Source organism: Astatotilapia calliptera, chromosome 18 (assembly GCF_964374335.1).
Source record: "Astatotilapia calliptera chromosome 18, fAstCal68.1, whole genome shotgun sequence".
Lineage (NCBI taxonomy): Eukaryota > Metazoa > Chordata > Actinopteri > Cichliformes > Cichlidae > Astatotilapia > Astatotilapia calliptera.
Genome location: NC_137439.1, coordinates 32,123,426 through 32,137,127, shown reverse-complemented (window position 1 = coordinate 32,137,127; position 13,702 = coordinate 32,123,426). Strand labels below are relative to the sequence as shown.

General features: G+C 41.2%; 1 protein-coding gene across 3 annotated transcripts in view; it reads left to right on the top strand.

Moving 5' to 3' along the window:
• LOC113011196 (uncharacterized) overlaps positions 1 to 13,702 on the top strand; it is a 129,808-nt gene that overhangs the window by 91,676 nt on the left and 24,430 nt on the right. For 2 of the 3 annotated variants that reach the window (XM_080293288.1, XM_026150630.2), the window contains exons 7-8: positions 6,548 to 6,867; positions 9,339 to 9,536. In XM_080293288.1, the coding sequence (XP_080149414.1) occupies positions 6,548 to 6,867; positions 9,339 to 9,536 (518 nt within the window). The remainder of the gene's footprint in view (positions 1 to 6,547; positions 6,868 to 9,338; positions 9,537 to 13,702) is intronic. The other variant, XM_080293289.1, reaches the window with a different exon arrangement.

The following is a 13,702-nucleotide window of genomic DNA, read 5'->3' as shown; positions in this document are numbered from 1 at the left end:
CCACTGTGATGGTTACTGGACCCTGTTCAGTGAGGTCGCTGTGGTCTGCCCTCAGATCCTCTAGCCACTGAGCATTGCCGTTATGGGTTGCATCCTTCTCCCATATGCTCTTCCAGTATTGCTCCGTCTCCAGCCTTGGTGGTGCTGTCCTCTTATTGTTCCCTTGCCACTGAGAGTACACCTTTGCTGGTTCTGTGGAGAACAGCTGGTTTATTCTCCTGCCTTCTATCTCTCTGGTGTACCTCCTCAAGCGGCTGGCCAAGGCTGTGAGTCTCTGCTTGGCAGTTTCCAAGGCCTCAGGTATGGACAGCTTGCTGTATTTCTTAGGCACCTTATTTGTCGCACCTTTCTGCAACTCCGTTAGTTGGCTAACCTCCCTCCGTGCTACTTTGATCTTGCCCTCTAGCCTCCTTCTCCATGGAGGGTACTGCCCCTTGTGGGGGTAATAATAGATGAAAAACTTAACTGGAGAGCTCACGTAAGATATATTCATTCCAAAGTATCACGAAGCATTGCAGTACTAAACAAGGCAAAACAGGTATTCGACAGAACATCACTTCATATTCTCTACTGTTCACTGGTTTCACCATACTTAAGCTATTGTGCAGAGGTCTGGGGCAATAACTATAAAACCACATTACATTCACTTTTTACTCTTCAAAAGAAAGCAATTCGAATCATCCACAATGCAGGTTATAGGGAACATACAAACTCACTATTTTTGCAGTCTGAAATATTGAAAATTGACGATATAGTGAAATTCCAAACAGCACAAATTCTATTCAAAGCAAAAAATAAAGAACTGCCAGGTAATATTCAGAGTATGTTTTTTTTTTGAAAGAAGGAAGTTATAATTTAAGGGGTTTTTGTAACTTCAAAACAATGAAGATACGTACTACAAGAAAAGGCTTTTGTGTTTCTGTTCAAGGAGTGAAACTATGGAACAAACTGAATATGGAATTAAAGCAATGTCCAAACATAAAACTGTTCAAAAAGAGTTATAAAAATATGATCTTCTCGATCTATAAAGAAAAGGAAAATATTTAAATTAAGTGAATGTCTCTATTTAAAAACAAACAAACAAAAAATTCAAGATGTGATATTATAGTATATAGTATATCAGAAATCTGTTCACTATTTTTATTACAAATTATATCAGTAAGGAAGCTGACTAAATATTCACTGATAATTTATGGGACAGGGGTGGGATTAAATAAGTGTATACTTCTTCCCACTCCCTTTCAACATGTAAATTAATCAGAATGTTTTTTTGTATGTAATTTGTATAGTATTTTTTTTCTCTCTTATTTCTTTTCTAAATGTACTTGTATATTGTTCACATGTTGAAATAAATTACCAATCAATCAAAAATTACCAATCAATCCAGCTGCTATGGCTATATATATATATATATATATATATATGTATATATATATATATATATATATATATACCACCTTTTTCACATTCACTAAGGAATAATTCAAGTAACATATAACTAGTAAACTCAGCTGAACAGTTAAAGGTAAACGTTCAATAGGTCTCAGTCACACAGGCATAGAGACTGGTCAGTGACCCTCGGGCAACCTCTGTTCACTAGAGAAATAAAAGACAAATGGCAACACCAATGACAGCAGACCAAGCTTGCTGTTTAGCAAGGTTACATACAGTCAAGACTACCTACAAAGACAAGATAGCGATGGCAATAATATATTTGTAAGAGTAGCTGGATCGAAAACAAGGCTAATCCTACTATGAAGGCTGTCTGGCCAAAGGATATTTTCCTCCAAGGGGATTCAAATTTATTCTGGATGTAATTCATTTTCATTATTTCTAAGGTTAAGCCTCTTTTAATTGTCATCTCCTTCTCTAGTTTGAGATGTAATAAGACAATTCAGTGAGGGGGAATGGGTTTTCTTCATCATTGGGTTTCATCTCATTTGATGACTGTCTAACAGATATGATCTTGCACATTGGTTGATGAGTGTCCGGATGTATTTTTCACATGTGAAGACTGGGGCTTCAATTGCGAGGCAGATCAACTTTTTCTGGGGAAATCTGTTTTGTCCATAGAAGCCCATAGTCTATAGAGGCGAAAAAATGAGGACATTTGTGTTTATTTCTTGCAACAATGCTTCAGGCACTAAATTTTATATCATTGAAAAGCCTGTTTGTTTCCCCTTTTTATGGGTTGAGGACCAGAGTTGAGTATTTGGGTCGCACCCATGAAAAACTCAAGCTTGTCTGCCAGTGCCATTGTTTCGTTTACTGGATTGGATGATTGAAGTTTGAAGAAAGAGGATGTATTGGCAACAATTGATTCATTTAACGAGGGGGGCCTCAGTAGCACGTGGAAGAACATTATGCAGCCACAGCCTGGCACCTCCTCCTTGTGCTGGTCACCAGCTGTGTGACCAGCATTTGTTTTAAGTAAGCCAGTGTGGTTGCACATGCTATACCTCCCACAACCACTTGCCACCTGGTTGTGGACTACACACTTTGGTTACCAGGATATCACAAACCAGTCTCTAGGCTTGTATGAAGAAGGATTTAAGAAGGTTATTTAAAGCCACAGAAAGCTTGTCGCTGAATCTTGTGCTTCGTATTGCTGAACTATCACTAGTAAAGTTCTATTGTGGCTAAACGCAGGCACCACAGAAAAGGAATGTGTGGCATGAAAAGGACAGTATGTGTGCCTCTGCTCCACTGATTTTGATCTAATTGATCAAACTGGAACGTGTTAGTGAAGTGTGCTGCCAACTCAGTATTCTTTTGCACTGGCTGGATTTCACTGTCTGTGAGAAGTTTCTATAACACTCAGTGTTGATTTCTGCCTTTATCGAAAGACTAAAAAAGACGCTGAGTAATATTGTTTGGAATAAGAGACACATTTTATGGACCTTTGCTGTTCACTGCAGCTGAAGACGTCAGGATGCCTCATTTCTTCTGTCATCAAATTCTCCTTTTAGTTTGTTTGCTGCTATTTGAATGAAATGGATAATATTGACTTATTTTCACCAAAATCAGACAAAGCTCTGCAATAAATCTCGGCCATCAAGGCCATTAAAATTAATTTAACAAAGAAGGCCTCTTTAAGAAGCCACTGCAGCAAGTTATGAGTTTGCATTAACATTAGCTTAACCTTCCAGGGCAGGAAGTGACTTCATTTACAGTTTGATAAACCACCACAAAATAAATCACTGGGGCAGACAACCAGTAAAAAGAGAGAAACAGCAGGATAAATAGGACAGTAGCACTGAATGCTGAACATACTGTGGCACCTTACCGGCACACGTGAGCCATCCATGTGGCAACTTTCCGTGCTCATTACTGCTTGTGCCTGATTTGATCTCTACTGCAGGCTAGTTTGCAGCTCCAGTTAAGAGCAGCATAAGAAAATGGATCTTTTTTCATGGCAGCTGTAGATGCTGCTTGATTGTTGGAGAAAGCACAGCAGCAGCAAGCTGCCATCGGTTGAAAGGAGGAAGAGCAGTTATCGCACAGTAAACAGGGGGCAAGAGGGGGGGAGGCATTAGGGTACAGCACAGCCAGGCCTTTCCACTGTCACAGTTACATAAGATGTGTCTTCATGGCAACAAAAGGCCTCTGTCGTTTTCTGCTCCCAGCTCTCAGCCCCGCCGGCTGTGTCCTTAACCCCATCGACCTCATTAAATATTCCCCTCTGCTCTCCTCATGTATCCCTGTTTACTTTCTTTCTTTCACTTTATTGTCCTTTTTCCTCTGTGGATCAGTTATTACCGCCAAAGGTTCTTCATAACCATGTCACACACTGAAAAACACTGGAATTTATGTAAACACGAGTATTATTACATGTTTAAAGTTTCAAATAATGTGGACATTTTTTGTAGAAGTATCCCTGTAGGCCAAACTTCAGGTGTTTTTTGTACTCTTTGTTCTTCATGATGTCATTCTGTCATTCTCGTAGTGAGAAAAACACGCCACATTTAATTTGAGGATTTTTACTCTTGGGAGAGGTGCTGAAGATAGTCTATTGATGAATGATTACAAAAATGTATTAGAAAAATACACTCCGTGATTGCCATATCATCCTCAGAGATGTTAACCAGATACGGAAGAACGGGGCCCATAACACAGCCCTCCTTTCACCGTCGTTGAAGATCATTTTTTTGGTCTCCATGTTCCACCATAACTCAGATCACAGGGCGCAAGCTATTTAAGTATCTCCCAGATTATTAAGGACTCAGTTGGTGGTAGAGCTCTGCTGTTGTGGAATAATTTATTAAGATCACCATCGAGACCTTTAAATCGAGACTAACAACCTATTAATTTCACTTGCAAATGCAGCTTTAAAACCTTCCTGCTGGAACCTCATTTTGTGTTTGCTTTAGTTTTATTCTCCAGTCTGTTAGAGTACTCTGCACTTTGTAGTTATTAAGCATTTAATGATAGATGGTGTTTCTTAAAAGAAACGGTTTAGATATTTTGTAACAGTACAATACAAATAAAGACAAATAAAATCTAATTATAGATGAATCATAAGAGAGATATAAGTCATCTAGTTCATAAAAAAGATGACAGATCGACTCTTAAAAAGGGTTCAGGGTTGGATAGGGTTTGACCCCTCTGACATGGATTATTGTGAGGATACAGCCTCACCATTGCAAGCTCTTACATAAGGCAGTGCAATAAAATAGATGGTGCTGGCCTGTTTACCAGCCAGACCCAGAATCATCTGCTGCCTCGACCTACATAAAACCTTCCATGTGGAGATTCAAATCTATAAATAACAAAAGTGCAGTTGCAACCAGAAGATCATTTGATGTGATGGGTTTTGTTGGTGAACACAACCTTCAACATTAGCACTGTGTCATCATTTAGGTGCCACACTGGATTAAAGTTTGTGCTCAAGCTTGGTCCTGTTTGTATGTCACTGTATATTCTCACATTTCACAGGACAGAATAATCATTATCATTTCACAGACATGGTTTCTTCATAGCCTCAGATGGCCTTTGCTTACACGGATATGACGAGGGCCATTTAACAAATAATGAGTGCACATTGTTAGTGCCAGAAAAAGCTCAGAGAAGATCCGGGATGGGTGGATAAGTCAGCTTTGGTTTCTTTTACTCATTACTACATTTGTCTTTTATTTTATTTATTTTTTCAGCAGCGGTCCCCAACGCCCGGGCCACAGACCGGTACCCGTCTGTGAGTCATTTGGTACCGGGCCACGAGAGTTGAGATTTTCAGTTTATGGTTTTCAGGGTTTTTATCGTTTTTTTTTTTATCGTTAACTCCGTTTCTCTGGGTCTTTTCCCGTGTGTTATGAATAAATCTTTTTTTTGGTACCAGTACTGGTTTTATTTTGTTGTATTTATCCACCATAAATACAATAAACGAACCGGTCAGTGGTGCAAAAAAGGTTGGGAACCGCTGGTTTAAAACATACAGAATGTTTTAAATTATGCCTGGATGATTGATTTGTGAGGCTGATTTTTATTTAACCTTGTAGAAAGTAAAATGTTAAAACGGATTTATGCTTTCTGCTCAGATAGCACTTATCTTAAATCAGAATCAGAATCAGCATACTTTATTAATCTCTAAGGAAATTATGTGGGTTACAGTTGCTCCAGTATAAATATCAATAACAGAAACAGACAAGACTATTTAACAATACAATATGTTACAGATTTAAGAAATTTAAGAAATAGAACAATATATACAAATCACTAAATAATAAATATCAAGGATTGACGGAGGTGATTATAAATAAATGTCAAGAATGTTGACAGCAACATTACTGAGTAGAAAAGAGTGTGTGCAAAAAGGATGTAACTATTGCAGTGTTTACAGTGTGTTAGATGGAGGAGCTGTACAGGGAGATGGCCACAGGCAGGAATGATATCCTGTGTCATTCAGTGGTGCTTTTTGGTAATCTCAGTCTGTCACTGAACGTGCTCCTGTGACTAGCCAGCCCGTCATGGAGTGGGTGGGAGGTATTATCCTGCATTGTCTTTATCTTGGACAACATTCGCCTCTCCGACACCACCTTAAGGGAATCCAGCTCCATCCCCACAACATTACTGGCCTTGCGGATCAGTTTATTTGCATCTGCGACCCTCAACCTGCTGCCCCAGCATGCAACAGCATAGAGGATAGCTCTGGCCACAACAGACTCACAGAAAATCCTGAGCATTGTCCAACAGATGTTGAAGGACTTCAGCCGCCTCAGAAAATAAAGATGACTCTGGCCTTTCCTGTAAAGTGCAGTGGCGTTTTTTTTGTTTTGTTTTGTTTTTAAGCTAGAGATATAGAGATTTTGAGAATATGAACTAGACTGCACATAATATGTACATCCCCCTTTTGCTTACTGCAAAGCAGCTTTCAAAATCATGTTGTAAGTTGAACAGAATCTTGATATTTGATGACATTTATTAGAATTTTGTTACAATTTTGAATTTATATATGTGGGCTCTTTTGTCTCCAGTCACATCCCGTTACTCATTATGCAACAGGGTTTGTTAAAATAGTCTGACGCTAATGACAGCATTCTTTCTTTCGCAGTTAAATCTGACAACAAAGACAAGCAGGAGAAGACAGACACCGTGTCTGGGAAAACAGACAAGATTGACAACTTTGACAAGAAGGAAGAACAGCAGAAGGACTACGGCCCAGACAAGAACCAGAAGTCTGAGAAGATAATCAAAAACGAGGAAAAGCTAGAGAAGATGAACGCGGAGAAAAACAACAAGGCGGAAAAGGTGGACAAGCCGGAGAAGACCAACAAAGATGAGAAGAAGGAGGAGAAGGGTGTGAAAGGGACGGCCAAGTCTCCCACAGGGAATGGTAGCAAGACCCTGGCGAGCCCTGACAGCAAGAGCAAGGTGGGTCACATACAGACACGCATAAAGAGAATAATTAGTGTCATCTACGCACATTTCCAGCACGCAAACTGCACAGTCATCGTGGTAAAAGCAGTCACCCGATAATAACAAGTCTGACCTCCCACAGTTGCAACGAAAGCCTGTGAAGTGTCCTTGAGCAAGACACACAATTGCTTACAAATGCTGCAGAAGCTGATCACAGAAATCACAGAAACATATTTCCTTTATCTCTTGTGTGTGTGCTAGGGGAGGTCTGTGTGTGTCTGTCTAAAGTGTTGGTCACACCAGTATTTTACCTTCTGAGGCCCATGACATCATAGGTGGTAACCCTAAGCTTGGTGTGAATAGCGTTTGAGGTGCGCCAGTTGGAATAATTGTTTTATTTTCTGATTGACAGGACTACATTACACACACACACACACACACACACACACACACACACACACACACACACACACAATTACAACCATTTTGAGTTGCAATTTCACACACACACACACATATATATATGCACATATATATATGTGTGTGAAATTTCACTGCAACTCAAAATGGTACTCAGTAGTATGCATGTCCCCCGTGTGCTTGTGTGCATGCTGCCAGTGAGATGGTATCCTGGTGGATCTCCTCCCAGATCAGGACCAGGGCATCACTGTGCTTCTGGACAGTCTGAGGTGTAACCTGGCGGTGTCGAAGGGACTGAAACCTAATGTCCCAGAGGTGTTCTTTTGGATTCACGTTAAGTGAGCGTTGGGGTCAATCATCCTTTATTCTCCAGGATAAATTCTCCTGCTTGCATACTCTTACCACTTGAGACCTGGCATTGTCGTCCATCAGGAGGAACCCAGGACCCACTTCACCAGCAGTGGGTCCAAGGATTTCATCCAGATACTTAATGGCTGCCAGGGTGCTGTTTCCCAGCCTGTAGAGGTCTGTGCCTGTCTTCATGGATATGCCTTCCCAGAGCATCACTGACCCACCACCAAACTGATGTTGAGCAACATGTTGAAGAATATTACAGACAGCAATATCTCTCCCTTAGAGATAGGGTGAGAAGTTCAGCCATCCGGGAGAGTCTCAGAGTAGAGCCACTGCTCCTCCACATCGAAAGGAGCCAGTTGAGGTGGTTCGGGCATCTGACAAGGATGCCTCCTGGGTGAGGTGTTCTGGGTATGACCCACTGGGACCCAGGACACGCTTGAGAGATTATATCTCTCTGGTGGACTTGGTGTTCCCCTGGACAAGCTGGAGGAGGTGGCTGGGGAGAGAGAGGTCTGGGCTTCTCTGCTTAGGCTGCTACCCTTGCGACCCGGCTCTGGATAAGCGGAAGAAGATGGATAGATGGATGGACAAACAGTAATACAGCCCACTAGAGGACGTCAGGCCCTTAAGCCATCCAGTGTATTTCTGATTGTTTGGTCAGAAACATTCACACCTGTGGCCTCCTGGGGGTCATTTTGTAGTTCTGGCAGTGCTCGTCCTATTCCTCCTTAGACAAAGGATCAAATACCGGTTTTGATGTTGGCTTAAGAACCAACCCTTTTCAGCTCTCCTAGAGTAACTGCCTGTTTCCTGGAATCTCCTCTATGCTCTTTAGACACAGTAAACCTCTGGCACTGGCATGTATTGATGTGCCATTCTGGTGGAGTTGGATACTCTGTGCTACCTTGGTAGGGTCCAGTTATTGTCTCATACTAGTAATAGTTACACTGAGGCTAGTAGTGACAAAAAAATGTTCTTGACAAAAAATATCTTGACCTGTAAAACCATTTGTATTGCCTCAGGTTGTCTCATTGTTTCCCCTCTATTGAACCTGTTTCATTAATCGGTTTTAGCTGCTTTACTGTTAATGAAACAAGTGTATACATACAGAACAGAATTATATACATAATAGACTATCACCTTTGGAGTAAATGAGTATAAATTTAGGAGTAAAGACAAAAACCCAAAGAACTTTAGTGACCAACTGGCAAATAAACCGCTTTCATACTGACATGTTCCCAGTAGGTAGCATTTAAGCTAACTGTTTACGTTAAAGCCACGAGGCCAGAGAGTTTTCATACAACTTTCTACATTATAAGCTTACACAAATGAAACTCACTGTCCACTAACTGCATGCTAGCTGACGTGTTTGTGAATCTGTCCAGTGTCTGACATTGAATTTCCATATTACATGCAGCTGTGGGCTACTGCTCATTTTATCTCACTTGAGGCCTGTAATTTCATTATTTAGTAATCATGACCTTTCTAAGCTGGTTATAAATTGCTTAGTCGGTTTTATAATTTATGGCCTGTTTTATGATTATCTATGGTTGCTGGCTGGGCTGCTATATCACGCTGTCATTGCAGTCATTGCTGAGTTCACTGCAGCTTTTTCTTTTTCTATCTGTCTTTCTTTTTCTTCCTTTCTTTTCTGCGCTGTCCTCCTTTTTTTACTATTATTTTGGCTTCTTTAATTTCATAATCACCAGCCTAATGCAGGTTCCACCAAACCAGATTCTGCCAAATCACGCCCATCCACTCTCTCCACAAATGGCGAGGCCAACTCGGCCAAACGCCCCTCCCCCACCACTGCTTCAGCCAATAAAAAAAGCCCTGTACCCAAGGCAACTACACCTACTGCTGCCAAGCGGCCGCCAACAGCAACTAGCTCTGCTAAGGCTGCCAAGGTAAGTATAAGACACAAGGTTACATGTATATCTTCAGTGCAAGCTATGTCTTTATTTGGTAAAGACTGGATGACTCTCAGTCTACATTAATATCTAGATATGTATTTCAGAGTTATAAAATAGGATCCTTACATGCCATTTCACATTTTAAAATATATATTTCACCCATACATGAAAGATCGATGTAACCACCACTGCCCATTAGATTATGGCAGGGGCCTCCAACTCCAGTCCTCGAGAGCTACTGTCCTGCAGCTTTTAGATCTATCCTTGTTCCAACACACCTGAGTCAGATTAATGGCTTGTTACCAGGCCTTTGCCAACCTTGACGGCACACTGAAGAGGTAATTCAGCCATCTGAGGCTGTGTCCCAATTCAGAGACCGCACGCTTGAAGTATGCATTTTGAGTGCGATTACGTCACCGCCACGCGACGACGGCTGTCCCAATTCAAAGTGTACTCCAAATGCGCCGTCGATTTCCCCAAATATCAAGCGTGGTCCGTGTCACTACCCGATCTGTACCGGAAACCCGATTGATACCCAGCATGCGCAAAAGGTGTCTACTTCCGGTTGAAGCATTTTACGATAGTTATGGGTCAGAGTATCTGTTAAGATGTTAAGAATAATAATCTCTTAAAATGTTTCCAATAATGAAACATTTCAATATAATGTAGACAAAAACGAAAAATAAAAAGATAGTTACGGATCAGGACTCCCGATCCGTACCGCGCATGCGCAGATGTTTTCTTCTTCTTCTTCTGTTCATTTAATGGCAGTTTATTCCTCAGTGTACGAGGATACTGCCCCCTGCTGACCGAGCGAATGAGCCCTATTGTAAACTGAATTAGCGTCATTACAAAACGTGTGTTAAATTTGATTTAGTGATAGTCGAGTGTGTTTATGCTTGTCTGTGTGGAGAGGATTGATTGGAATAGTGATGATGATGTCCGCTATCACTGTCAATTGTCAGTGAACACTTCATCTGGCTGATGAATCTTCACGTGACATATTACAAAGTCTGTATTATTAATTAGGCGCCATTTTTCTTATTTTACGGCGCTGTTGTTCAATCGGGGAACGCTCTGTGTTGAGGAGAAAAGCATGCATTTGTTTGTATACAGATTATCCATTGTTTAAATGTCCCCGTAGTCGAAAAGGAGGCAGAGCTGTTGAGAAATACTAGGTGCTAACTGGGCGCTAACCGTATCATTCAAATATATTGAATGTCGCAATGTTGGCAAAGAGAGGAAGTGACCTAAGATTTGCGCATGCGGGGAACCGATCGGGTTTCCGGTATGGATCGGGTAGCTACAGTCAATGGTAGCGACAGTCCGGTGCACGCTTCGTGGTCCCATATATCCCACAATTCATAGCGCAGCGGTGGGTGTGGATAATTTTACCGAAAAATACGGCAGACGGCAGAAGAAGAGTGAACTGTCAAAAGTAAGTACTGAATATGATGCCACTTACTTATGTGCGAATGTTTAATAACAAAGAACATTAAAACATTACTGTTGGCCACATGTCGGCAAAGTTATGTGACATTAGTGATGTTTGTACTTTCAGCGTTAACTTGGTTTTAAAGCCTCTACTTCAATATATATATATATATATATATATATATATATATATATATATATATATATATATATATATATAGTTGACCTTAATCTTACAGAGAATGTGATGATTTCATGGATAATTAAAGTCAGTCATATATCCACAAACACAACAGGCTGAAAGTCAGTGATGCTGCTCGGTTTGCAGTCCTGAATATCACGGCACAAGCAGGATTCACTGCACTGTTAATGTTAGCTATGTTATATTGCTGCCTCTGTTCGGTGGTGTCGAGCCAAACAGACTTTAACGTGTGTTTGAACGAGCTGACAGTTCACTCCTTAAGCTGAAAGAAAGATGCTTTAATCACAGCAGTCACACGTGTGTCCACTGTACCATCTGGGACTCTTCTTGTTTAGCACTCGTAATAACACAAACACTAAATCCTCTTGTTTGTAGCAGTGTGTACACCTGAGACTGTCACCTGTCTGTCTGTCCTGCACTCTCTCTCTTTTTCTTTCTGATTGTGGAATAAAAGTATGAACATGTGTTTATAAGTTACACTTGTTTGAATCCTGCAGCTTATCACACATTTGATTTCCATGTGTGACAACTGCAAGTGTCCAGAGTGAGGACAGACTGAGGGACCCACTGCTGCACATCATCTGTGAGGCTTTGCACCCCTGATGATCCACCAGGACAAACTCAGCAGTGTGTGAGGAAGAGGAGGAGGAAGAGCCAGCAGCAGCTGACAGATGGAGAGAATAGACAGACTGTTCCCTGTTTGTGAAGGACTGCTAGGAAAGTTTAACATAACTAATTGTCTGTCCTGAATCAGTCTTATTAGGTAATGTTCAAATAATTTTATCATCCCAGTGTTTTCAGTGTGGGAGAAAGTACTCAGGGCCTTCAAGTTACACACTATGAAAGGCAGCAACAAGTTTAATGTTCAGAAACCTAAAGTATGTATCAGCAGCAGAATGGAGCTAAAATAAATGTTTGTTTCAGTTCTATGAAGCTTTGAGTATTTTGGATTAGTAGTACTGCTGTGTTTGTTGCATCATATTGCTGTAACTGTTTATATGCTTTATATATTCTGAGGTAAGTTGATCTATAGTGTTACATCATATTCTATAAGGATGTTATGTGTTTGTAGACTTTCTGCCCAGTTTGACCCATTTAGCAGAAGTCAGCCTGTTTAAGGCTCTGATATCTATTCTGTGTGACTTACAGCAGTTATGACATGGTCTGATTTTCTCACCCAATAAAGGAATATTTCATATATCGGTCTACTCTTCATTCTATCATAAACAGTTATCACAGCTTGTACATTTTCTTTTTACACATATATGTAAGCAAGCTAAATGTAATAATGCGAACATATTAAGAGAACAATATTTGTCTCTTATGTATAACACATCTGTATATACACTGTCAAAGATACTTGTCTTTGACTGAAGATTTAAGGTGATAGGAAATATAAAATTTTATATATATATATATATATATATATATATATATATATATATATATATATATATATATATATATATATATATATGTCAGCACCACAGGCCAGGATGAGACAACGAACATCCAAGAATACATTGGGAAGATGGCCCCAACTGACCGAGTGCTCAGTGAATACCTCAGGCAGCAGAAACCCAAGAAAGAGGAGGGAGACGAGGAACCATCATGGAAGGACAGGCCCCTGCACGGTATGTACCACCGGCAGATAGAGGGGGTGGCTGATATCCAGAAATCCTACCAGTGGCTGGACAAAGCTGGACTGAAAGACAGCACAGAGGCACTAATCATGGCAGCACAAGAACAAGCTCTGAGCACAAGATCCATAGAGGCTGGGGTCTATCACACCAGGCAAGACCCCAGGTGCAGGCTGTGTAAAGATGCCCCAGAGACAATCCAGCACATAACAGCAGGGTGCAAGATGCTAGCAGGCAAGGCATACATGGAACGCCATAACCAAGTGGCCGGCATAGTGTACAGGAACATCTGTGCCGAGTATAACCTGGAAGTCCCGAGGTCAAAATGGGAGATGCCCCCAAGGGTGGTGGAGAATGACCGAGCTAAGATCCTGTGGGACTTCCAGATACAGACGGACAAAATGGTGGTGGCTAACCAACCGGACATAGTGGTGGTAGATAAACAGAAGAAGACGGCCGTAGTGATCGATGTAGCGGTTCCGAATGACAGCAATATCAGGAAGAAGGAACACGAGAAGCTGGAGAAATACCAAGGGCTCAGAGAAGAGCTCGAGAGGATGTGGAGGGTGAAGGTAACGGTGGTCCCCGTGGTAATCGGAGCACTAGGTGCGGTGACTCCCAAGCTAGGCGAGTGGCTCCAGCAGATCCCGGGAACAACATCGGAGATCTCTGTCCAGAAGAGCGCAGTCCTGGGAACAGCTAAGATACTGCGCAGGACCCTCAAGCTCCCAGGCCTCTGGTAGAGGACCCGAGCTTGAAGGATAAACCGCCCGCAGGGGCGTGCTGGGTGTTTTTTTTTTGTTAGATATATATATAGATATATAGATATATAGATATATATATAGATATATAAAATTTTATATAGTATGCACCGTACGTAGTAC